The 26,486-nt window shown below is 38.5% G+C and overlaps 1 protein-coding gene across 3 annotated transcripts in view; it reads right to left on the bottom strand.

The window, feature by feature from the left end:
• The window catches only part of CENPI (centromere protein I), a 110,866-nt gene that overhangs the window by 50,988 nt on the left and 33,392 nt on the right, over positions 1-26,486 (bottom strand). For 2 of the 3 annotated variants that reach the window (XM_060407957.1, XM_060407958.1), the window contains exons 15-19: positions 25,395-25,489; positions 22,706-22,841; positions 21,483-21,607; positions 19,970-20,018; positions 19,636-19,854 (exon numbers count right to left, since the gene is read on the bottom strand). In XM_060407957.1, coding sequence (XP_060263940.1) covers positions 19,636-19,854; positions 19,970-20,018; positions 21,483-21,607; positions 22,706-22,841; positions 25,395-25,489 — 624 coding nt within the window. Of the gene's footprint in view, positions 1-2,902; positions 5,142-5,813; positions 5,856-19,635; positions 19,855-19,969; positions 20,019-21,482; positions 21,608-22,705; positions 22,842-25,394; positions 25,490-26,486 lie in introns of those variants that run through there. The other variant, XM_004022481.5, reaches the window with a different exon arrangement.

Raw genomic sequence — 26,486 nt, 5'->3', positions numbered from 1 at the left:
GGAAAAAATTTTCTTCTCCCAGAATATAAACTCAAGTTTAGAGAAGTTTCTTCCGTGAAATGAGATTGTTAGGGGTTAAATTTTCATAAAAACTAATCAAACCCTTTCTCACAATTTAAAGTTCTACATGATCTTAAGGACCAAAATAATATGTTGTGAAAAACAATATGGGAAGTTACTTGGAGTACAAAGTTAAAAGCAAATTTTCTAAATGACAATGGCTACCCATTGGGGAAGCTATCAAATTTACTTCAAAGCAGCTAAAGCTTCTTTTATCCAGGTATATGTAAGCAACATTCCATACCATTAAATATCCCCTCCTTTTTGAAACATTTTACTTGGCTTCCAGCACATCAGTCTCCTAACTTTTCTTCTAGCTCACTAGTGAGTACTTCTCAGTCTCTTGCTGGTTCCTCCTCTTCTCTACTACTTAATATTCGCATGCTCCAGGGTTCAGTCCTTTGCCATTTTCTCTTTGCAAGCTGTACTAAGTGATCTCATCCAACATCATGACCATGAAATAAAGACTCCCAAATCAATTCTGTCAGAATCAAAATGCACCCTGAATTCTAGATTTGGATATCCAACTGCCTATTTAGTATCTCCAAACTAACATGACCAAAAACACCCTCATGACTTCATACTCCTTCAAATCTGTTCCTCATCTCTCCATTCCAGCATTCACCCAGTCGCTCAATCAAAAAACTAGATGTCATCCTTTACTCCCCTCCCCCCTTCATATCCAAGCTATCAGCAGAGCCTTTAAAATTTAGCTTGAATACAGTATCTGACTACCCACCCACCCACCCCACCTCTCCCATCATCTACCACACTAGTCTAGGACTCTTGCCTGGAAAACTGTAATAACCTAACAGCTCTCTCTGCTTTTACCCTTAATCCTCTTCAATCTAAACTCTACACTGCAGCTCTATAGTTCAGTTCAGTCACTCAGTCATGTCCCACTCTTTGTGACCTCATGGGCCACAGCATGCCAGGCTTCCCTGTCCATCACCAAATCCTGGAGCTTGCTCAAATTCATGTCCATTGAGTTGGTGATGTCATCCAACCATCTCATCCTCTGTCATCCCCTTCTCCTCCTGCCTTCAATCTTTCCCAGCATCAGGGTCTTTTCCAATGAGTCAGTTCTTCTCATCAGGTGGCCAAAGTATTGGAGCTTCAGCTTTAGCATCAATCCTTCCAATGAATATTCAGGATTCCTTTAGGATGGACTGGTTGGATCTCCTTGCAGTCCAAGGGACTCTCAAGAGTCTTCTCCAACACCACAGTTCAAAAGCATCAATTCTTTGGCACTCAGCTTTCTTTATAGTCCACTTCTCACATCCATACATGACTACTGGAAAAAGCATAACTTTGACTAGACAGATATTTGTTGGCAAAGTAATGTCTCTGCTTTTTAATATGTTGTCTAGATTGGTTAGTAGTAGTAGTAGTAGTAGTAGATTGGTTGTAGCTTTTCTTCCAAGGAGCAAGCGTCTTTGAATTTCATGGCTGCAGTCACCATCTGCAGTGAATCTGGAGCCTAAGAAAATAAAGTCTGTCACTGTTTCAATTGTTTCCCCATCTATTTGCCATGAAGTGATGGGACTGGATGCCATGATCTTTGTTTTTTGAATGACAAGTTTAAGCCAGCTTTTTCACTCTCCTCTTTCACTTTCAAGATGCTCTTTAGTCCCTCTTAGCTTTCTGCCATAAGGGTGGCATCATCTGCATATCTGAGGTTATTGCTATTTCTCCCAACAATCTTGATTCTAGCTTGTGCTTCATCCAGCCTGGCATTCTGCATGACGTACTCTGCATGTAAGTTAAATAAACAGGGTGACAACATAGAGCCTTGATGTACTCCTTTCCCAATTTGGAACCAGTCTGTTGTTCCATGTCCAGTTCTAACTGTTGCTTCTTCTTGACCTGTATTCTCAGGAGGCAGGTAAGGTGGTGTGGTATTCCCATCTCTTGAGGAATTTTCCAGTTTGTTGTGATCCACATAGTAAATCTGTGATCCACAATGTCAAATCATGCCACTCCTCGGCTCTCCACCCTTCTAATAGCTTCCCATTACATATCCATACCCAGCTACAAGGATCATCATGAACTACTCTCTGGCTCTCTCCCATTTCATTTCTTATCATTCCTTTAATCACTAGGTTGTAACCCTACTGGCCTCTGCTATTCTTCAAACATGCCAAGTAAGTTAACATTTTCAAACCTTTTTACTTGCCTTTACCTCTTCCTAGAATGCTCTTTTCCCCAATATTCACATGGTTCATACACTTATTTCATTAGGGCCTCTGCATATGTCACCTCTTCAAATAGGTCTTCCTTAAGCATCTTACGTTGCAACCCTCTCAAACATGTATATCTCTTTATGAATAATTTGGTGGAAGGCAGAGTCTGATGATGAAGTCATTTTTCACTTCCTGGCTAAAGAACCCAGATCCTGCAAATCAAAGTTGGCCACATTGAAGCTCTCCTGAGCCATGGACAGGAAGACAATTTTAAGGACTCCCTGAAGATGGCAGTCTGTTGCTGAAGTGAATATGGAAACTCAATGAGCCACTGGGCCTCTACCAATGAGGAAGGAATTTAGTACCATACACTCAGTTTGTTTCTGTCCCTATTCTTTGTTTTTTCTTTATAGCATCTGATATTATACATCTATTTACAACCTGTATTATCTGTCTTCTCCAATGGAGAAGTAAATCCCACAAAAGCAGGTACTATATAACCAGTACACAGAAGAATTCACAGCACATGGTAAGCTCAGTAAATATGTATAAAATAAAAAATGAGTGAATAAATAGGATTCTAGTCTGAACACCTTCCAATAATATAGCTCAGGGATGTTTTGCTTTACAGGAAAAAAGAACTGCAATGTGCCCTTAAATACAAAAGTATATTCAGCTTTATTTCTCTCAAATGATACAAATTTTATTAAAAGGCAGAGAATTTTTCTGTAGCACTGAAGCAAAATTCTGTGGTAAATTTTCAGCAAGATATTCTAGCTATTATAAAAATTTTAAAAAGCTTCAGAATTATTCCTGAAAATAAGTTACAGTTAATTTATTTAAACCTAAACATTCAAAAATGGGGTATATACATACACATACATGCACATGCACAAAATAGAGCAGTCTCATAAAATCAAACTGGCAAAACTCCAGGAATGTGGATTATCCCACAGTTCTCTCCTTTTCCTTCTCTCATCACATTGCTACTGCCAGTGAAGGCCCAAGAATCTACCAACTACCTAAAGTCAGCTTTTAGAGTTAGAAATATATCCTGTTAACTTGATGTTGGTATGGTTGTCCAAAATCAGTAAAAGGGCAACATTCGCAGAGGTTTCAGAGGCAGCTGAGTATTTTGCATAAATATGTCCAGCTTAGCTGCCACTGTATATTATCATCTGCTCTCTTCCATAAAAATGCAAATCATAGTTTACAAAAATGTGAAAAATCCCACCACATAATGGATATATCTCTTTATGCATAATTTGATAGAAGGCAGAGACTGATAATGAAGTCATTTTTCACTAGTGGGCTAAAGAACCTAAATCCTGGAAATAAAGTCAGCCACACTGAGGCTCTCCTGAGCCATGGGTAGAAAGCCAGTCTAAGCACTCCCTGAAGGTAGCAGTCTGTTGGTGAAACGAGTATGGAAACTCAAGTTGAGCCTCTTGATCTCTTCAGCAACAAGGAAGTTTAGTCCCATATGCTCAGTTTGCTTCTGTCAACATTCATTTAATGTTGATCAGGTGGAAGAATGAAAAAAGCCCCTTTGACTCAATGCTGTCAGACAGCATAAATCATAAAATTCATGGATTTTCATTTTTACAAGAAGTGCATAAGCAATGCCCACTCTCCTCCTGAACTAGCAATTGGGGATTCTAAAAGTGGTTGCCAACTTTGTAAAGCAGTTAACTCCTGCAAACAGTTTGCTACATGAAAAGTCAAAGGCTATACTTATCCTGTTCTCAGTTTTACAAAAGCTGATGGCAGCCACAGGAAAGAACGAGCAGCTAGTAAGCTGGGTGTACCTCTGCTCCTGTGCAAAAGGCCTGAGAAACTCTGAAGCTATGCTTGTACACACATGGTCCAATGATGCCATCTCCATGGCAACCAGATGTCTCAGTTATCTAGTCTGGTGCCAGGTTTGGAGACCGTGGTAAATTTCAGAGGCTTGTAACCTGCCTGAAGCCAATGGTGGCTAAAATAGTATCATTCATCCAACATGGTCTTCTAGAATAGGGGTCAGGAAACTTTTCTGTTGTGGCAAAGCCAGAGACAAGATGTAAATGCCCAGACGCAACTGCCCTGGAGAGGGAGCCTGATTTCATCCAAGGGTCATAATTTGCCAACTCTACTCAAGAACTCTGCCATTTCCCATCATGAGGTGGAGTCTAATACCCCTCCCCTTGAACTCGGGGAAGTATGTGATTTGCTTGTGACCAAGAGAGTATGAAGGAACTGAGAGTGCATGACCTCCAAGGCTGCATCAGAAAAGGTGATGTTTCTTGTCCCTGAGACATCTGCCTGCCTGGAGCCCCAAGCCACCACAGAAGCATCCAGTTGTCCTGAGGCCACCATGCTGTAAGGAAGCCCAAGTGAGCCACATGGAAAGACCACATGAAGAAGAAGCCTTGAGACTCTAAGAAGAGGGGGAGATTAACTCAGCCAGCCTCCAGAGTTCTAGCTATCCATCCACCTGACGACAAGTTTGGGAGAGACCCTGAGGCAGAATCACCCAGTTGAAGCTCTCCCCAAATTCCTGCCTCCTAGAAATAGAAATATTAATAAAAAATGATTGCTATTATTTTAAGGCACTAAACAAAAAAACTCAGAACACAGTCTCAAAACTAGTGAGTGGCAGATATGAGATTCAAACCTAGGTTGGCTTGACCCCAACTCCACGTCTGTTCTATTACATGACTGCTAACAGCAGCCTTTTAAAAATATCGTGCTAAAACATCCATGACATGAAACATCTAAAAAAAAAATGTTGATCAGGTGGTTTATGCTCTCTGCTCAGGGGACAGAAGAACGATGAATACTACTTCTTATGAAGTGTTTCAAGCCGTGTAACCCCTCTGAAAATAAATAGTCCAAATACCAGTTCCATTTCTTCCCCTGCAGGCACAAAAAAGGGAAAATTACTTATCAGGTATTTAGTTTGCTTATTCTCTACCTCCTCTTCTTTCCCTAGAAAAAGTTCCCAGCATCCTGGATGTGCACACTAAGAGTAAGCTCGAGTAGCCATGTTCTTTACTAAAACTCAGTCACTAAAGCAACATTCAAAGTAGAGCATATCCAAAATTTAAGGGCTAAATATTCCTTTTATTATATTGACAAAAAAAATGTAGCTGTTCAGCTGAATAAGTACTGTGAAATGGAAATGGGTCATCATTCCTGCACTCTAGGAATTTAACATCTAAAGTACACAGCACAGGAGCAGACATTATTACATTACTGTCTATATTAAATATGTACACAGCAGAGCTTCTATACTGAGATAACTGTTTGGTTTTGTTACAGTCACACTTTGACTACATGTAAGTGTATTATAAAATAAGATGATGCACAGACACAACAGCAAGAGTCAAACTATGAATAGTTTTATCTATGTAGAGGGTATGTGCCAATGAAGTCACATAAAAGTCACTGGAATTAATTTAGAAAGCAAATACTTTACTTTGAATTTGCCTAGGCAGCAGACTTGGGATTTGGGGAAAACTAAAGGTATAAATTCTTTTGATGAAATGAAGATTTATCCCTGCACACGATGAAAATAAATTTCCTTACCCGAATAGAGCTCATGTTTACTTTCCTTTCTTCTGGGCATTCCTTTAAAACAAAACAAACAAACAAACAAACAAAAAAAGGAAATGGAGAGAAATGGGGATGAAAATATTTGGTTAGCAGAAATTACCAGAAAATTAAGATGGCTCTTCACTGTCTGATTCATTTACTATGTTCTATTCCTACCAACATTCTTGGGATCCTTTTGAATAAACACCCACTATAACCTTTCATATTTGTCCCTAGAAGCACAAACAGAAAGAAGATAAAATCACAGCAGATAAAGTGAGCACCATTTTATTAATCTACGGCCTCATTTTTAAAAATTCTGGACTCAGTCATGGGTGGAGATGGCAGGTGTTATAGAAGGTTTTTCCTGAGGAATATGATTATCTGAATTGAGTTTTGAAGGATGAGGACGAAGTCTGGTGAGGCAGTCTGTGTACACAGTAGGTTTCTGAGACTGTAATGCTTTATGTAAACTCAAGAGCTAGGTGAGCTAGCTAGTTATTCTCTGGCTTTAACTATCACCTACGGTACTGCACTGAAAAGCCATAAATTCTAACAATCTTTTTTATGAATCACTGAGAAATAACTCTGCTGATCAAACCATATATAACACAATTAGAAGTTTATATTTTACAATGAGTGAGTTTTAGACGTAGGCAGATTTTGAACATATATCATTTTTACCAACATGAAATGGTAAATCCAAACAAAATTCAATGGTGAAAGTTATTTCTAAAACTTCACATTCAGAGTCTAACTCTTCCGAATTACTTTTCTACTTGAGGGTTGTGGACATCTATGTTTATCTTCACACAGTATCATTCTCTGTGCCAGAGAGTGGATTATGCAGCATTTCTTAAAGGAACAGAAAGCTACGGCGCTTGGGTCTCAACTGCAAAAAGCTAACCTACTTTTGGCCCTTGCCTCAAGGAAACGTCCAAAACATGTATGGTTCACCGCTTCTCTACCTTCTTCCTCTGAGTCACTTGATTTTAAGGGCTTAATATAGTGCTCCAATATCATCTCCAATTCTCCCCCACGCTACTGACATCCAATCTGCAAGGTCTGATTCTGGCAATCTGCCAGTACACAGTTAAAACAGCAAAACTCTATCATGATTGCTACCTAGCTGACATCAATCACATGATGCACCCCAATCTCTGAAAAGTTAAAAAGCAAAAAAAAAAAAAAAAAAAAGAAGTAGTTTTGGAACTGATAAAGTATCATCCATGCTGATGAATTTCATACTTATTTCTCACATTCCAACACCTCTCTTGAGCTCTAAAGGTCCCTGTTTCAAGGTGCCTACTTACACTTCTTGGATATCTAACAGGCATCTCAAACTTAAGTAGGTCCTACTTAACTGATTGATTCTTGATTCTTAACCTGCCCTCCCCACAAAAACAAAATAACCTATCCTGTTATTCTATCAGTCAGTCAGTTCAGTTGCTCAGTCATGTCTGATTCTTTGTGACCCCATGAACCGAAGCACGCCAGGCCTCCCTGTCCATCACCAACTCCTGGAGTCCACCCAAACCCATGTCCACTGAGTCGGTGATGCCATCCAGCCATCTCATCCTGTTGTGCCCTTCTCCTCCTGCCCTCAATCCTTCCCAGACTCAGGGTCTTTTCCAATGAGTCAGCTCTTCACATCAGGTGGCCAAAGTATTGGAGTTTCAGCTTAGTATCAGTCCTTCCAAAGAACACCCAGGACTGATCTCCTTTTGGATGGACTAGTTGGATCTCCTTGCAGTCCAAGGGACTCTCAAGAGTCTTCTCCAACACCACAGTTCAAAAGCATCAATTTTTTGGTGCTCAGATTTCTTTATAGTCCAACTCTCTGGACCTTTGTTGATAAAGTAATGTCTCTGCTTTTTAATATGCTGTCTAGGTTGCTCATAACTGTCCTTCCAAGGAGTACGTGTCTTTTAATTTCATGGCTGCAATCACCACCTGCAGTGATTTTGGAGCCCCCCAAAATAAAGTCAGCCACTGTTTCCACTGTTTCCCCATCTATTTGCCATGAAGTGACGGGACCAGATGCCATGATCTTAGTTTTCTGAGTGTTGAGCTTTAAGCCAACTTTTTCACTCTCCTCTTTGACTTTCATCAAGAGGTTCTTTAGTTCTTCTTCGCTTTCTGCCATAATGGTGGGTTATCTGCATATCTGAGGTTACTGATATTTTTTCCTGGCAAACTTGATTCCAGCTTGCGCTTCCTCCAGCCTAGAGTTTCTCATTATGTACTCTGCATATAAGTCTATACTCTGCAAATAAGCAGGGTGACAATATACAGCCTTGATATACTCCTTTTCCTATTTGGAACCAGTCTGTTGTTCCATGTCCAGTTCTAACTGTTGCTTCCTCTTGTTTCTTAATCTAAGTCACACTGGCCTTCCTTTTTTCCCCTGAATCCTTTAAGTACTGTCCCCACTGCCTAGAATGCTCTTCTTCTAGCTATTTTTAGGTTGGCTTATTCTCATCTTTTAGAAGAAATCTCAGATCAACTGTCACCTCTTCAAACAGGCCCTCTTTGAACACTCATCCCTGACAACTCCCCAGTCACACACTCTCACACCACCCTGTTTATGCCTTTCATGACATTTCTCAAAGTTTAAAATGATCACATCTACTTATTTCATGACTTGTTTATTGCTTGTTCTCATTAGAATAAACTCCATTTGGGCAGAGATGGTAGCTATCTTCTTAGGCACTGTATTCCTAGTGTCAAAAGTATGCTGTGCTGTGCTGTGCTGAGTCATTCAGTCCTGTCTGTCTCTTTGTGACAACATGGACTGTAGCCCGCCAAGCTCCTCTGTCCGTGGTGATTCTCCAGGCAAGAATACTGGAGTGGGGTGCCATGCCCTCCTCCAGAGGATTGTCCCAACCCAGGGATTGAACCCAGGTCTCCCACATTGCAGGCAGATTCTTTACCATTTGAGTTACCAGGGAAGCCCAAGAATACTGGAGTGGGTAGCCTATTCCTTCTCCAGGAGATCTTCCCCATCCAGGAATCAAACCAGGGTCTCCTGCATTGTAGGCAGATTTAGCCCATCAAAAGCATAGTGGACACCTAATATTTGTTGAATGAATAAACAAAGATATATCTAATTATTAGTTCAAAAGTAATTGATAAGAAAACCAAGAGCTTCAGAACTTCCTGAAACATAAGCTTGACAAATGTCCAGACTCATGGAGTAACTTGAGCTCTTCTGATACTGAGAACTGATTGGCCAAATTAAGTTTACTAAATTATCTCTAAAACTATGGCCAATTTGAAATATTTACAATGTGATAATTCAGCAAAGTAAAACTGTCAGAATTAAATCACACTAACATAGTATCAGAGGTTATTTTTATCACCTCAAAGGTACAATCATTAGATAAGGAGCAGTAAGTTGGTGACAAGGCTCAAAAGGTATTCTTTTAAGCGAAAGATTGCTATTAAAGCCCAGTATTTTCTGAATCATACAGAAACATTAATTACAAAATCCTAGTTACACATTTTGCCAAATGTGCACAATGCTGTTAGAATTAAACTTTCAAGGATTGACCTTCCTGCTGTATAGCACAGGGAGCTCAAGTCAGTGTTCTGTGATGTCCTAGAGGAACGGGATGGCGGCGGCGGAGTTCAAGAGGGAGGGGATATATGTATACACGTAGCTGATTCACTCTGTTGTACAGAAGAAACTAACAACACTGTAAAGCAATTATATTCTAATCTTTAAAAAAAAAATCAACCTTCCTAAAATATTTTTTTGAAACACTTCTGATTTAAAACAATATATTTATTCCTGAACCCACAAAATAAGTTTGCTTACCTATGCCTAAGTTGATAGCATTTATCATTTTAGAGACTGAATCTTATAATTAAGATGTATACACACACGCACACAGTCTGGGAAGAAAAAAGAACTTAAAGAAAATTAATTCTATTCTGTGATTCATCATATAGTATTCCAAGTAAGGATTGGATGCAACTGGACTCCCATTTATTGTTAGCAGTAATTTAAGTTGGTATAACTTCTACTGAAAGCAATTTGACAACACCTAACAAAATTACACATAACAAAAGAAGCACGCCGGCTGCGATGGACCTCGCAGGACCTTGCAGAAGTGAGGCTGAGAGGAGCTACCTCATGTCTGAGGTCAGGGGCGGTGGCCAAGAGTGCCATGCTGCGATGGTGCAGGAGCGGCTGACAGGAGCTAACCCACATCTGAGGTCAGGGGTGGCGGCCGGGAGGAGCTACCCCATGTCCAAGGAGCAGTGGCTGCGGGCGCAGGAGGGCTGAGAGGAGCTACTCCACGTTCAAGGTCAGGAGGGGCGGTGGTGAGGAGATACCCCTCGTCCAATGTAAGGAGCAGCAGCTGCGCTTTGCTGGAGCAGCCATGAAGAGATACCCCACGTCCATGTTAAGAGAAACCCAAGCATACCCCACGTCCATGTTAAGAGAAACCCAAGCAGATGGTAAGTGTTGGGAGAGGGCATCAGAAGGCAGACACACTGAAACCATACTCACAGAAAACTAGTCAATCTAATCACACAGACCAGAGCCTTGTCTAACTCAATGAAATCAAGCCATGCCCGTGGGGCCACCCAAGAGGGGTGGGTCATGGCAGAGAGGTCTGACAGAATGTGGTCTACTGGAGAAGGGAATGGCAAACCACTTCAGTATTCTTGCCTTGAGAACCCCATGAACAGTATGAAAAGACAAAATGATAGGATACTGAAAGAGGAACTCCCCAGGTCAGTAGGTGCCCAATATGCTACTGGAGATCAGTGGAGAAATAATTCCAGAAAGAATGAAGGGATGGAGCCAAAGCAAAAACAATACCCAGTTGTGGATGTGACTGGTGATAGAAGCAAGGTCTGATGCTGTAAAGAGCAGTATTGCATAGGAATCTGGAATGTTAGGTCCATGAATCAAGGCAAATTAGAAGTGGTCAAACAGGAGATGGCAAGAGTGAACGTCAACATTCTAGGAAATCAGCAAACTAAAATGGACTGGAATAGGTGAATTTAACTCTGATGACCATTATATGTACTACTGCAGGCAGGAATCTTTTAGAAGAAATGGAGTAGCCAGCATGGTCGACAAAAGAGTTCGAAATGCAGTACTTGGATGCAATCACAAAAATGACAGAATGATCTCTGTTCATTTCCAAGGCAAACCATTCAATATCACAATAAATCCAAGTCTATGCCCCAACCAGTAACGCTGAAGAAGCTCAAGTTGAACAGTTCTATGAAGACCTACAAGACCTTTTATTTATTTATTTATTTTTACTTTTATTTTTTATTTTTTTAATTTTAAAATCTTTAATTCTTACATGCGTTCCCAAACATGAACCCCCCTCCCACCTCCCTCCCCATAACATCTCTCTGGGTCATCCCCATGCACCAGCCCCAAGCATGCTGTATCACCTACAAGACCTTTTAGAACTAACACCCAAAACAGATGTCCTTTTCATTATAGGGGACTGGAATGAAAAAGTAGGAAGTCAAGAAACACCTGAGGAAACAGGCAAATTTGGCCTGGAATACAGAATGAAGCAGGGCAAAGGCTAATAGAGTTTTGGCCAGAGAACGCACTGGTCATAGCAAACATCCTCTTCCAACAACACAAGAGAAGACTCTACACATGGATATCCCCAGATGGTCGACACCGAAATCAGACTGATTATATTCTTTGCAGCCAAAGATGGAGAAGCTCTATACAGTCAGCAAAAACAAGACTGGGAGCTGACTGTGGCTCAGATCATGAGCTTCTTATTGCCAAATTCAGACTGAAATTGAATAAAGTATGGAAAACCACTGACCATTCAGGTATGACCTAAATCAAATCCCTTATGATTATACAGTGGAAGTGAGAAATAGATTTAAGGGACTATATCTGATGGAGTGCCCGATGAACTATGGATGGAGGTTCGTGACATTGTACAGGAGACAGGGATCAAGACCATCCCCATGGAAAAGAAATGCAAAAAAGCAAAATGGCTGTCTGGGGAGGCCTTACAAAGAGCTGTGAAAAGAAGAGAAGCGAAAAGCAAAGGAGAAAAGGAAAGATATACCCATTTGAATGCAGAGTTCCAAAGAATAGCAAGGAGAGATAAGAAAGCCTTCTTCAGTGATCAATGCAAAGAAATAGAGGAAAACAACAGAATGGGAAAGACTAGAGATCTCTTCAAGAAAATTAGAGATACCAAGGGAACATTTCATACAAAGATGGGCTCGATAAAGGACAAAAATGGTATGGACCTCACAGAAGCAGAAGATATTAAGAAGAGGTGGCAAGAATACACAGAAGAACTGCACAAAAAAAAGATCTTCATGACCCAGATAATCACGATGGTGTGATCACTCACCTAGAGCCAGACATCCTGGAATGTGAAGTCAAGTGGGCCTTAGAAAGCATCACTATGAAGAAAGCTAGTGGAGGTGATGGAATTCCAGTTGAGCTATTTCAAATCCTAAAAGATGATGCTGTGAAAGTGCTGCATTCAATATGCCAGCAAATTTGGAAAACTCAGCAGTGGCCACAGGACTGGAAAAGGTCAGTTTTCATTCCAATCCCTAAGAAAGGCAATGCCAAAGAATGATCCAACTACCTCACAATTGCACTCATCTCATATGCTAATAAAGAAATGCTCAAAATTCTCCAAGCCAGGCTTCACCAATATGTGAACCATGAACTTCCAGATGTTCAAGCTGGTTTTAGAAAAGGCAGAGGAACCAGAGATTAAATTGCCAACATTTGCTGGATCATCGAAAAAGCAAGAGAGTTCCAGAAAAACATCTATTTCTGCTTTATTGACTATGCCAAAGCCTTTGACTGTGTGGATCACAATCAACTGGGGAAAATTCTGGAAGAGATGGGAATACCAGACCACCTGACCTGCCTCTTGAGAAACCTATATGCAGGTCAGAAAGCAACAGTTAGAACTGGACATGGAACAACACACTGGTTCCAAATAGGAAAAGGAGTACGTCAAGGCCGTATACTGTCACCCTGCTTATTTAGCTTATATGCAGAGTACATCATGAGAAATGCCTGGCTGGAAGAAGCACAAGCTGGAATCAAGATTGCCAAAAGAAATATCAATAACCTCAGATATGCAGATGACACCACCCTTATGGCAGAAAGTGAAGAGGAACTAAAAAGCCCCTTGAGGAGAGTGAAAAATTTGGCTTAAAGCTCAACATTCAGAAAATGAAGATCATGGCATCTGGTCTCCTCACTTCAGGGGAAATAGATGGGGAAATAGTGGAAACAGTGTCAGACTTTATTTTGGGGGGCTCCAAAATCACTGCAGGTGGTGATTGCAGCCATGAAATTAAAAGATGCTTACTACTTGGAACGAAAGTTATGACCAACCTAGATAGCATACTGAAAACAGAGACATTACTTTGCCAACAAAGGTCCGTCTAGTCAAGGGTATGGTTTTTCCAGTAGTCATTTATGGATGTGAGAGTTGGACTGTGAAGAAAGCTGAGCACCAAAGAATTGATGCTTTTGAACTGTGGTGTTGGGGAAGACTCTTGAGAGTCCCTTGAACTGCAAGGAGATCCAACCAGTCCATTCTAAAGGAGATCAGTCCTGGGTGTTCTTCAGAAGTATGATGCTAAAGCTGAAACTCCAGTACTTTGGCCACCTCATGAGAAGTGTTGACTCATTGGAAAAGACTCATGCTGGGAGGGATTGGGGGCAGGAAGAGAAGCAGACGACAGAGGATGAGATGGCTGGATGGCATCACTGACTCGATGGACGTGAGTTTGAATGAACTCTGGGAGTTGGTGATGGACAGGGAGGCCTGTCGTGCTGTGGTTCATGGGGTCGCAAAGAGTCAGACATGACTGAGCGACTGAACTGCACAAAATTACAAATATATACCCTTTGAAATCAATTCCATATTGAGCAATTTTATCCAACAGACACACTTGCACATGTATGAAATAATGTATATAGTTAAACATATTCATTAGAGTTTAATTTAATAATGATTGAAAATAACTCAAAAACTCAACTTATAACTTATATGCTTAACTTGTGCTACATCCATACAATGAAATACTACAGAGACACCAAAAATGAGGCAGTCCTTTATGTACAAATATGAAACAAAAGGGATTCCCTTGTGGCTCTGTGGTCAAGAGTCTGCCTTCCAAAGCAGGAGACGCAGGTTTAATCCCTGGGTCAGGAAGATCCCCTGAAGAAAGGAATGGTAACCCACTCCACTATTCTTGCCTGGAGAATCCCATGGACTGAGAAGCCTGGAAGGCTATAGTCCATGGGGTCGCAGAATTGGATACAATTGAGCAACTGAGCACACATACACACAGGCAAAACAAATGCCAAGATACTAAGTAAAAAAAAAGTCAAGAGACAGAAAAGTATGTATAATGTACAGTGTTGAAAAAGATCATTTACACAGAAATATACAATACACATCTGGAAGGATATTCAAGAAATGGAAGGTGGCTGTTCTATGATAAGTGTCCACATGGAGTTCCACTTCCAGGATGGGATCATGAGGAATTCTGTGGAACTACTCAACAGCAAAACAGGCAAAGTTGGCAAAGACTGTTTTTATAAACCCAGGATTTAAAGTTTCTGGAAATTATCCTAACGACATACAAAAAATATAAAAATATTTATTCAACAAGATCTACTAAAATTCCATAAGAACAGCAATGTAAGCCGTTGGTCCTTCCTAGTGAGCATGGCAGATGAATCAGGCCTTAAATATTTACATTAAAAATGAAGATCTCAAATCGATAATCTAATTTATTGCCAAGAAACCAGAAACAGGAAAGCAAACTAAATCTAGAGCAAGAAAGAAAGAAATAATAAAGATCAGAGCAGAAATAATAGAAATAAAAAGTATATAAAGAGAGAGAATATCACACTTCCTGATTTCAAAACTTACTACAAAGTTTCAAATTAAAATAATGTGTTACTGGCATGAAGACAGACATATAGACCAGTGTAAATGAACAGAGAGCTCAGAAATAAACCATCATGGATATAGTCAAATGACCTTTGACAAAGGTGTCATGGCCATTCACTGGGGGAAAGAACAGTTTAACAAATGGCATTGGGAAAACCGCATCTCCATATGCAAAGGAATGAAGTTGGATCCTTTACACCATATACAAAAATTGACTGAAGGAAGGGGAAAAAATGGACTAAACATCTAAACATAAGACTAAAAACTATATGGATTTCCATATCCATAGAAAACTGTATTTTTGTATGGATTAGAAAAATCCATAGGGGGAAAGATTTATGACACTGGATTTTACGATTTCTTAGGTATGACACCAAAAGCACAAGCCAAAACAGACTACATCTATATCCATATATACATATCCAAATGGCATTATATCATATGCTTAAAATGTCTATGCATCAAAGGGTGCAATCAAGCAAAATGAGAAGGCAACCTACAAAATGGGGGAAAATATTTGCAAATCATGTATCTGTACATAATTAATATAATCATATATCTGTAAATAATATCCAGATTTCTTATATAAAGAATTCCTACAACTCAAAAACAAAAAATCAAAATAACCCAATTAAAATAACAGCAAAGGACTAGTAGATATTTCTCCAAAGAAGATAAACAAATGACCAACGAACATATAAAGAGATGCTCTGCAACACTAATCATTATGGAGATGTGAACCAAAGCCACAATAAGATGTCACTTCTCACACATTTAGATGGATATTATGATTGCTATATTTAAAATGGATAACTGACAAGGACCTACTATATAGCACATGGAACTCTGCTCAATATTATGTGGCAGCCTGGATGGGAGGGGAGTTTGGGGGAGAATGGATACATGTATGCTGCTGCTAAGTCGCTTCAGTCGTGTCTGACTCTGTGTGACCTCACAGACGGCAGCCCACCGGGCTCCCCCATCCCTGGGATTCTCCAGGCAAGAACACTGGAGTGGGTTTCCATTTCCTTCTCCAATGCATGAAAGTGAAAAGGGAAAGTGAAGTTGCTCAGTCGTGTCCGACTCAGCGACCCCATGGACTGCAGCCTCCCAGGCTCCTCCGTCCATGGGATTTTCCAAGCAAGAGTACTGGAGTGGGGTGCCATTGCCTTCTCCAGGATACATGGATATGTATAGCTTAATCCCTTCGCTGTTCACCTGAAACTATCACAATATTGTTACCCCAATAGAAAATAAGTTTAAATTTTAAAAAAGATGGTTATTATGAGAAAAACTAGGAAATAACTACTGGTGAGGAGGATATGGAGAAAATTGGAATTCTTCTGCACTGATGCTATGAATGTAAAATTCATACGAAAATAGAATGCTGTTTCCTCAACAAAGTAAAAAAACAATTACCATATGATTCAATAATTCCACTTCTGTGTATATATTCAAAGGAATTGAAAATAAGAACTCAAAGAGAGAACTTTACATGCATGTTCATAGCAGCATTATTTACAACAGCCAAAGCTAGAAGCAAGCTAAATGTTCATCAAAGACTAAACAGACAAACAAAATGTGGTGTATACATACAATGGAATATTATTCAGCCGTTAAAAAGGATATTTCAAAACACTGCTATAACATGGATGAACCTTGAAAACATTATACTAAGTGAAGCAAGCAAACATATGATTCCACTTATATGAGCTACCTGGAACGATCAAACTCACAGAGACTGAAAGCAGAATGAAGGTTACAAAGGCTGACGTGAGGAGGGAGGAGGGAATAGGGAGTTATTGTTTAATAAGTTCTGAGTTACAGTTTTACAAGATGAAGAGTTTTAATGCCAGTGAACTATATACTTAAAAATGGTTAAGTTTTATATCATGTATTTAACCACAATTTTTAAAGCTTTTAGTTTTTAAGTAGAGAAAAATCAATGACACCAAAAGTTTGTTCTTTGAGAAGATCAACAACACTGACAAACTTTTGGCTAGACTAAACAAGGAAAAAAAGAAAAGATTCAAATTACTAAAATCAGGAATGAAAGGGGGAAAACATTACCAACTTTATAGAAATAAGTATTATCAAAACAACAAGATCCTATTGTATAGCACAGGAAACTATAGAAAAGAATTTATTAATTGAAAAAATAAAAGTTATCATCAATAAATTAGATAAATGATATAAAATGGACAAATTCTAGAATAATAAATATTGAAAGTGGCTCAAAAAAAATAAAACATCTATATAGACCTATGATAAGAAAAGAGGTTGACTAGTAGGAAACACACGCACCCATGGCTGATTCATGTCGATGTATGGCAAAAACCACCACAATGCTGTAAAGTAATTATTCTCCAATTAAAACATAAATTAATTTTTTTAAAAACCTTCTCAATAAAAATGCCCATGACCATTTGGCTTCATGGGTAAAATTTACCAAATATTTAAAGAAGAATTAATGTCAATCCTTCACAAACTTTTCCAAAGAGTAGGAGAGAGAATATATCCTAACTTATTCTTTGAGGCCAGAATTAACCTGAAACCAAAACCAGACAAAGACATCATGAGGAAAAACCAATATCCCTATCTGCCACAATTTACTGGGAGACCAAATTTGAAGGAAATTATGCTAGGCGAAATAAGTCAAACACAGAAGGACAAATACTATAAGATACCACTTATATGATAGATCTGAAATAATCAAACTCATAGAAGCAGAGAGAGTAGACTGGTCATTGCCAGGGGCTGAAGGGAGAAGGAAAAGAGGAAGCATTAAAAAAAAGTACACGTGATAAACTAAAAACTTAATAAATTAAGATTTCATCAAAATTTAAAACTTCTGTCCTTCAAAAGATACCAAAAAATGAAAAGACAACCCACAGGAGAGAAGTTTTGCAAATCATATATATATGTATATATATATAATATATATATATATAATTTGCAAATCATATGATAATCAACTGGAATTTATACTATAGAAATGAGTCTTACAAGCCATTTAAACAAATCACCTAATTTAAGAACAGGCAAGGGTTTAAGTAGACATTTCTCCAAAGGAAATATACAAATGGGCAATAAGCACATGAAAAGATGCACACCAATAGCAATCAAAAAGCACATCAATAGCTATCAGGGAAATGCAAATTAAAACCACAATGAAATACTACTTCACAGCTTCTAGGATGGCTAGAATAAAAAAAAAACCCAGACAATAACAAATCTTGAGGAAGGTATGAAGAAAATGGAATCCTTACACACTGCATACCCATAGATGAACCTTGAAAACATTAGAAAGAAGCTAGTCACAAAAACCTATATATTATTGTATGAGTTCATCTTTATGAATTTCCAGAATAAGCAAATCTATATAGATATAAAGGAGACGAGTGTTTGCCTAGGTCTGGGGAATGGGGAAACTGGAGTGTGATAGCTAAGGGGAAAGGGGTTTCTTTTGGGAATAATAAAAATATTCTAAAACAGATTGTCGTAATGGATGCAAGGCTCAGTGAATACACTAAAAGCCATTGAAGTGTATAATTTAAAGTGGTGAATTGTACTGTATTTGAATTAAATCTTAATAAAGTTGTGAGAAACAAGAAGAAACAGAAAAAAAATTTTAAGTGCCCATATCTTTTAGAGATATAGAATGAAACATTTACGTAAAATTGTGTAACATTTGGTATTTGTTTCAAACTAACTGGGTCAGGGGAAAGTATGAAACTGGATGGGAATAAAGATGAGCTGGATCTACAGGGGCTCATTATACTATACATTCGCTCTCTTTTTGTATTTTTAAAATTTACAAAACATGGGACTTCCCTGGCCCTCTAGTGGTTAAGACTCCACGCTTCCACTGCATAGGGCACAGTTCCCTGATCAGCAAATTAATCCAATATGCCACACAGTGCAGCCAAAACAGAAAATAAATAAATACAATTTACAAAATAAGAAAAGTTATGTTTAAAAAAAGTAATACAGGGGTAACATTAATAAAGGGAACGCCAAAGTCGATGGTAACCCAGAGGGGTAAACCTAATACTCAACGTCACTCCTGGCCTAAGGGAATTTGCCAATCCAAAGGAGTCAGCTGCAAAACTGAGCTGCACCTCCACTAAGAGGTCATGAAATCAACTCAACGGACTTCAACCAGCACTTTTTAAAAATTAGAATAGAATGGAATGGAATAAATCAGAGTATGTTACACACAGTGGAAAAAACAAACAAACAAAAACCTGAGCTGCATTTCCACAAGCTCCAAGGGCTAAGGTGACTAAAGTCAAAGCAAAGGTTTGCCAAAAGTGGGAACTCTCATAAACTAACATTCACTTTAAACTAGAAACCCAAAGGGCTACCCCTTCAAGGTAACAGTTCACCAGCAATAAATTAGCCTTCTCACAGGCTTGCAGTTTGTCCACCAATCGTGTTAGGAATCTCAATTTGCATTATGTTAGTGCCAAAGAGGGAGAAGGCAATGGCACCCCACTCCAGTACTCCTGCCTGGAAAATCACTTCAACTTCTCTTGTACCCTTTTCTTACCTGGCACCACCTCTACCCAAATAGAATTGAACTAATATTCCCTCCCCCTATTTCTTACAATTATACTTCTCATTTCACCTAACTATACTGCAGTAATGTTCACAAATCTGTCTCTGCCACAAACCCAAGCTGTTTGTGGGTAGAAACTAACTTTGAATCCCCAGAGCCTAGCACAATACCTAGAAGTTAGCTGATACTCAAAAAGTATGACTTAACACATGTGTTGCAATTCAGACACACTAAATTTATGAAATTCCCTATTTGTGCCATCATGGTATTCCCACAGAAAATCTAGAAACTGTTTAAATATTCTTACCTGTAGCAGAAAGGAAACAGTATAACTCAAAAAAGCAGGATGATGGACTAAATTTAAACTTTTTTTATACTCTGCTACTGAAGCATTTCCTAAGACTTCGGGGTCAATATATAATCCTTTCTGGAAGGGTTTGGATGTCCACAGACAACCAACCATGGCTGTCAAATACTGATTAAATTCTTGATAGGTCTTGCTGCTGAAGCTGAACTCTGATTTTGTCTGTTGGGAAAGGAAAAAAAAATTGTCATTATCACCTATTCTCCCTTCGTTCTTATTCCCAATAGATCTTGTATCTCTACAATGGTGACTTAATACAGAGATTCATCATCCATACCTTGTGTATAAACTCATTTTTCTTTGCAGCAGTCAAATTTTTATGATACCTAAAAGACAGAACAAACAGAATAAAACTTTTACCATTAAATGCCTTTCCTATGTAAATATAAACAAAAGGTTACATTTTAAATGTAAATATATGTACGTACACAAATATCTAGCTGTCTAGTTAAATATTTTTTTCCTTTTGTAGTACATTTTCCTCAAAGAATAAAAATTAAGAGGCTCAAATATTAAATTGTACACTTAAGATATGCACTTGACTCTGTAAATCGTATTTCAGTAAAAAAAGGCAATGTTTTTAATGTTTCAGTATTAAAAGTTAATAAGAGTCTCAAAAGCAGCTACTGATACATAACATTTCTTAATGTGGGAAAAAAGGTGCAGTAGACAGGCTAAAGGGAAAACTTAGAAATTTAATTTTTTCTTGACGGAGAATGGTTCTAATTAGCTTTCGAACATATCAGTTCAGTTCAGTCGCTCAGTCATGTCCGACTCTGCGACCCCATGAACTGTAGCATGCCAGGCCTCCCTGTCCATCACCAACTCTCGGAGTCCACCCAAACCCATGTCCATTGAGTCGGTGATCCTATCCAACCATCTCATCCTCTGTTGTCACCTTCTCCTCCTGCTCTCAATCTTTCCCAGCATCAGGGTCTTTTCAAATGAGTCAGCTCTTTGCATCAGGTGGCCAAAGTATTGGAGTTTCAGCTTCAAAATCAGTCCTATTTAAACCTTAGCATTATCCTACAAGTTATACCAAAAGGGTCTACACTTATGGCCTAAAAAGAACAATTTTAGTCCTTAAGTGGAAAAATTAGAAGGTATCAGAAATTTAATACTTACAGTTTCATATAATTGGTAATAGCTCCCCTTTATCTCCCAGAAAATGTTCTTTTTACCAGAAAAGCTATGTAGACTTAAACCAGTTGTTGTCAGTAAATGACTAATTTTTCTTTGCAACACAGCAACAAGAATTAACAATGCTGAGTGCAACATTACCCCGCATAAAAAGATCCTTAACTATAAATTCTTTTATTACACGTCCCTCATATTGACATTTTAAGAACACAGTTAAAATAGTTCCACATTGGAAGGTCATTCCCAAAAGAAAGCCAGGTTTCCTATTTCCAAAGGCCCTGGCAGAAAATAGATAACAATCTTATTGTTCTGAATATTTTATTGCATTATATATAATAAGCTTGTATGTGTGTGTGTAGTCGTGTCCGACTCTTTGAGACCCCGTGGGCTGTAGCTGCCAGGCTTCTCTGTCCATGGGATTCTCCAGGCAAGAATACTGCAGTGGGTTGCCATTTCCTTCTCCAGAGGATCTTCCTCATCTGGAGACTGAACCTGCATCTCCTGCAGCTCCTGCATTGCAGGTGGGTTCTTTACCACTGCGCCACCCGGGAAGCCCATATAATCTTACTGTAGTATATTTATATACTTTATTTTATAGCTGGAAAACGAGGATTGAATTATGTTATTAAAATGGGGAAAAGGCTTCATACCTGTCCATAATGTAACAGAGTTGATTCAGGATACTGGAATCCAGGCTGAGGAGAACAGGATAGAAGACCCCAGGAGGAAACAATACCACTAATGGAAGGTTATAATTTATATATATGTCACACACCTTTTGGGAAGAATGATAACATCAGTATATAAATTATTCCTCAGAAATCAATCAACTTCACCCAAAGAATCATCACTAGAGAATAAGCATTAGGGATGGTACTGCCTGATTCATAAACAGAAAAGGTAGTCACAACTTGCTTAAAAATGTACCTCACCAAACAGTAACCTTATGATAGAGGATAATTTCTGGAAGGTTTTATTATTAAAATCTCTTTTTTTTTCTGGGGAGAAATCTTAGAGTTAGGGGGAAAGGGGAAAGGAACATTTCTTTCTTAAGTCCTATGCATGCTAAGTCGCTTCACTCGTGTCCGACTCTTTGCGACCCAATGGACTAGCCCACCAGGCTCCTCTGTCCATGGTATTCTCCAGGTAAGAATACTGGAGTGGGTTGCTATGCCCTCCTCCAGGGGATCTTCCCAACCCAGGGATTGAATCCGCCATCTAGTATGTCTCCTGCACTGGCAAGAGGTTCTTTACCACTAGTGCCACGTGGGAAGCCCTAGGTGGGCTTAAGCCCCATAAATACTGATTTATCACGTTAGCTGTCAACCTGGAAAACAAGCAAGCAATCTTCTAAGCAAATATAATACAACTAGGTATCAGTGAAGGGAAGAAGCCAGGAAAACCGAGATTAGTGGGTACTTCCTAAATAATAGTTCCGTCTAGGTTGAATACTACAAAACAACAGAAGAGGACCAGAATCATGGGTACTGGAAGAAATAAGGCAGCTGAAAGCTGGGGGTAGAGAGCTAAGGAAACATAGCATATTTTTGTTTTTTTTTACCAGGGGTTAGAGATCTATAATGGATGAGTAAAAAGACAGACTTCTGTCTAGGGTTACCATTATTCAGGGGAATGTCTATTAAAGTGGTACCTACAACTCAAAAAAGCATTTGCTTTTTATCCTTGTCAGTTATTCAGGCCAGAATATAATCATTAACTTCAAAATTAACTATGTTTAACTTTATTAACTAAAATCAACTATGATAATAAGATCATAGCCCAACTTAATAGCTGTGCATAAAATTTAAACACAGAGTAGTAAAGCAGACAGTTATCACAAAAATCTAAGTAGGGGAAATGGGATGTGTACTACCTTCTCATAGAAATCCAAAATAAAGTGCAGCAAGAAAGTACGGTTGCTTTCCAAGCGAACTGCAGTAGTGGACAGCCATCCTACATAGTGAATCAGTTCAGACACAGAGTTCATGGATCCACCTAAAGTTGTCTCTCTGCAATAAGAAACCATGACATGCAGATCCATATTAGCAAAAGTCCTCACAATTTCCCAGCTAAAGCTGGATATAATATACAGCAAAAAGTTGTTGGGAATTTCAGAAAATGATTGGTGTGCCAAAGTATAACTCACTTTTTTTAAAACCACAGTGATTACAACTATACAGCCATCTAGGGAACCATTAAGACCAATTCATAGAATATCCTGAGCAACCACTCTAATATTAGTAAATAGCAGAGAAAGAAAGGATTAAACTCCAGACTTTAGATAATATTACCAATGTCCAGGGACCACAGCAGTCAGCAAATTAGTTTCTAAATACACAAATCCAAAACCAGTTTTGCCTGAATTTCTGAACTAAAAATGCTGTTAAAGTATATATAACCCTGTATGCAAGACAGCAAAAGAGACACAGATGTATAGAACAGTCTTTTGGACTCTGTGGGAGATGGACAGGGTGGGATGATTTGGGAGAATGGCATTGAAACATGTATAATATCATATATGAAACAAATCACCAGTCCAGGTTCGATGCATGATACTGGATGCTTGGGGCTGGTGCACTGGGAAGAGCTATATTTTATAATGCCAAGTAGTATTAAGATAAGCAAAATTACCTACAATTATGTACATTTATTTAAGAATTTTAGAAAGCAGAGCCCCTTTTTAAATGCCCTCTCAAAATTTATGACACTAATTAAAAAGGATCCTAGGATTTTTAGAAAGAAAGTACAGAAATTGTAAACCACCTGTATTAGGGTGCCTAAGACTTACACTGCAAATTGGCTAAAGATTATAAATGTAAACATACTATTCTTAATAGAATTGAGGTATTTGAAGAGATTAAGCATTCAAATGGAATTTCTTATGATAGGGGTTCCCAAACTTTAGCTTGTACCAAAATTCTGGAGGCATTTGTTAAAACACATATTTCTGAGCTCTACCTCCAGTAGTCATGTACGGATGTGAGAGTTGGACCATAACAAAGGCTGAGCAGTGAAGAATTGATGCTTTCGAACTGCGATATTGGAGAAGACTCTTGAGAGTCCCTTGGACAGTAAGGAGATCAAACCAGTCAATTCTAAAGGAAATCAACCCTGAATATTAATTGGAAGAATTGATGCTGAAACTGAAACTCCAATACTTTGGCCACCTGATTCGAAGAGCTGACTCACTATAAAAGACTAAAGGCAGGAGGAGAGGGGGTGGTAGAGGATGGGATGGTTGGATGGCATCACTGACTCAATGGACATGAATTTGAGCAAGCTCTGGGAGCTGGTGAAGGACAGGGAAGTCTGGAGTGCTCCAGTCCATGGGGCCGCAAAAAGTCGGACACAACTGGGTGACTGAATAGCAACAAGTGCCCAGGTTATGTTGATGTTGCGGGTGCAGAAACCACATTTTGAGAAGCACTGCTTTACAAGATACTTTCACTACTCACTAATGCTTCATTTTCTTCTAAAAGTGATCAGACATACATGATATATGGAAGCACTATAATAATGAATATGAAGAAATAAAAAATTTCCAGGCAACTTCTAAGAATCTTGTTTTCTCCATTCTCATAACAAAGTTGGAGATAACTATAGGGAAAAGAACACAGAGAAAAATAGATGTAGACTAGTCTCACCAAACTAACCAACAAGTATTTGTGATTGAAGCTTAGGGATCCTTATGTGATAAAGAATGTGACTGATAATATAGGGAATCTGAACACTGATTAGATATTTGAACATATTATAAACTATTAATTTTTACATGTTATACTGATATTGTTTTTCAACTGCTGAAATGATGTCTGGGTTTTGCTTAAAAAAATATCTAGTACAAAGGAGGAGAGACATGAAGGGTGCTAAAGATGAGAAAAATTTAACCATGAGTTGGTAACTGTTGAAGCTGGATGATGCATACATAAGGGTAATAATTGTACTATTTTCTCTACTTTTGAATTTGTTTGGAATTTTCTATAATATAAAGTTAAAAAAATTAATGTTAAAAAAGAATATAGGAGAACCCAAGACTCTAGGTGGAAAGAATCAATGCAACCTGGTTTAGGCAGTTCCTTGAAATTCAGTTAAATCTTTGACTTTCACTTTGAGGTTTTATATTTAATAATAATGAACATAATGGAAATGCAGGGCTTTTTTAAAATTACAAAGTGAAATTAAATTAATGTATACAAGCAAACTATATCAGGGAAACAAAAAAAAATCTGTACAGCAAAATAACAGATTCTCCTAGCCATCATCAAAATTGACTTCACATATAAGCAACAATATATTTTATAAAGTGAACTAAACTGAATGAAAGCCAAAGCTGCAAGTTCTAACGTTAGAGGCTTAGGGTTTGCTTTCTGATTTATATAATAAAACTTGAAGAATTAATCTTTCTCACAGGATTGTGGGGAAGGGTGAAAAGTAGGAATAAAAACCTTAGAAAAGTACGATTCAGTATTTACATAGAGCAATTAGGTTTCATGTCACACCGTTAAACTCCATATACAGTTTTGCACAGATCAACTCTCGTGGAAGGTTGTAAGATAACTCACAGAGGACTGTTCCTCACAGATTTCACGTGGACGTCCATAGAAAGCCACAGCAGCCAATTCTGCAGTAGTTCTTTCAGACACTGAAGAACACTACACTGCAGAGGCAAAACAAAAAATCATGCAGTTATACCATAGTGTTGGGAACTAACAGACTAAACCAGAGGCTTAGAGATAGAAGGGACTATGGAGACAACCACATCCAATTCAGAACCCTGTAGCTGCTGCTCCTCCAGCCTGACTGGTCTTCAAGAGATAGATTAATACAAGTTTATTTTGCCATTTTCTCTACAAGCTGGCCCCCAGCTTATCAGCGAGGAACAGACTCTTGTTTTTCCAAATTATATTCATTCATAATATATTACATCATCAAATATAGCACCACCCACCTCTTATCATCTCCCCTCAGAGATCCTCTTATGTCGTTTCAGTTAAGTGTTTCCTACGCTTTTCACCTTGGGTCTACAACTGCAATTTATTATTTTGTTGGTCATAAAAGTTATCTTCTGTGACTGTGGAAAACAATTCTATAGTTTTCCCTTCTCAGGCTTTGCCTTGATATCCCAGGAACTTATTCACATATAAACCATATAGTCTTGAAACAAGTGTGCCTGGAACACTTGTAAGGATAAATTGTAATATCTACAAATTTGAAAGCAATCCACACCATCCCAAAACCTAATACAGGAAATCTTCCTCAAACATCCTTAATAATTAATGGTCTAGATACTATTCGAATATCTGCAGTGATACAGTGCTCATTGCTACTTCATTAAAGAGTTCAATTAAGTTTTTTTTTTTTTAGAAACTGACACACCTCACATTCAGATTATAAATATGTTTGAGTCGAAATCAAACCTGGAATCACCTAAAATAATCTATTTTGGTGCTAACATATGGAAAGATATTCAATATTACTATGTCATATTCAGAAAATCTCCACTCACCTACTCTATCCTATCCAGCCTCCATATTAATGGAAGGCATGAGGTTTTTATCTTTATGAGAAGGGGGCATGGGTTTAAAAAAAAAGATTGAGAAGCACAGCTCTACACCACTCCTAAGTTATGGTCTCCAACTTCATCTGGGTCCTTA

The sequence above is a fragment of the Ovis aries genome, chromosome X (assembly GCF_016772045.2).
Source record: "Ovis aries strain OAR_USU_Benz2616 breed Rambouillet chromosome X, ARS-UI_Ramb_v3.0, whole genome shotgun sequence".
Taxonomy (NCBI): Eukaryota; Metazoa; Chordata; class Mammalia; order Artiodactyla; family Bovidae; genus Ovis; species Ovis aries.
Note: the sequence above shows the minus strand (reverse complement) of the source record. Positions and strands in the feature narration are given on the sequence as shown.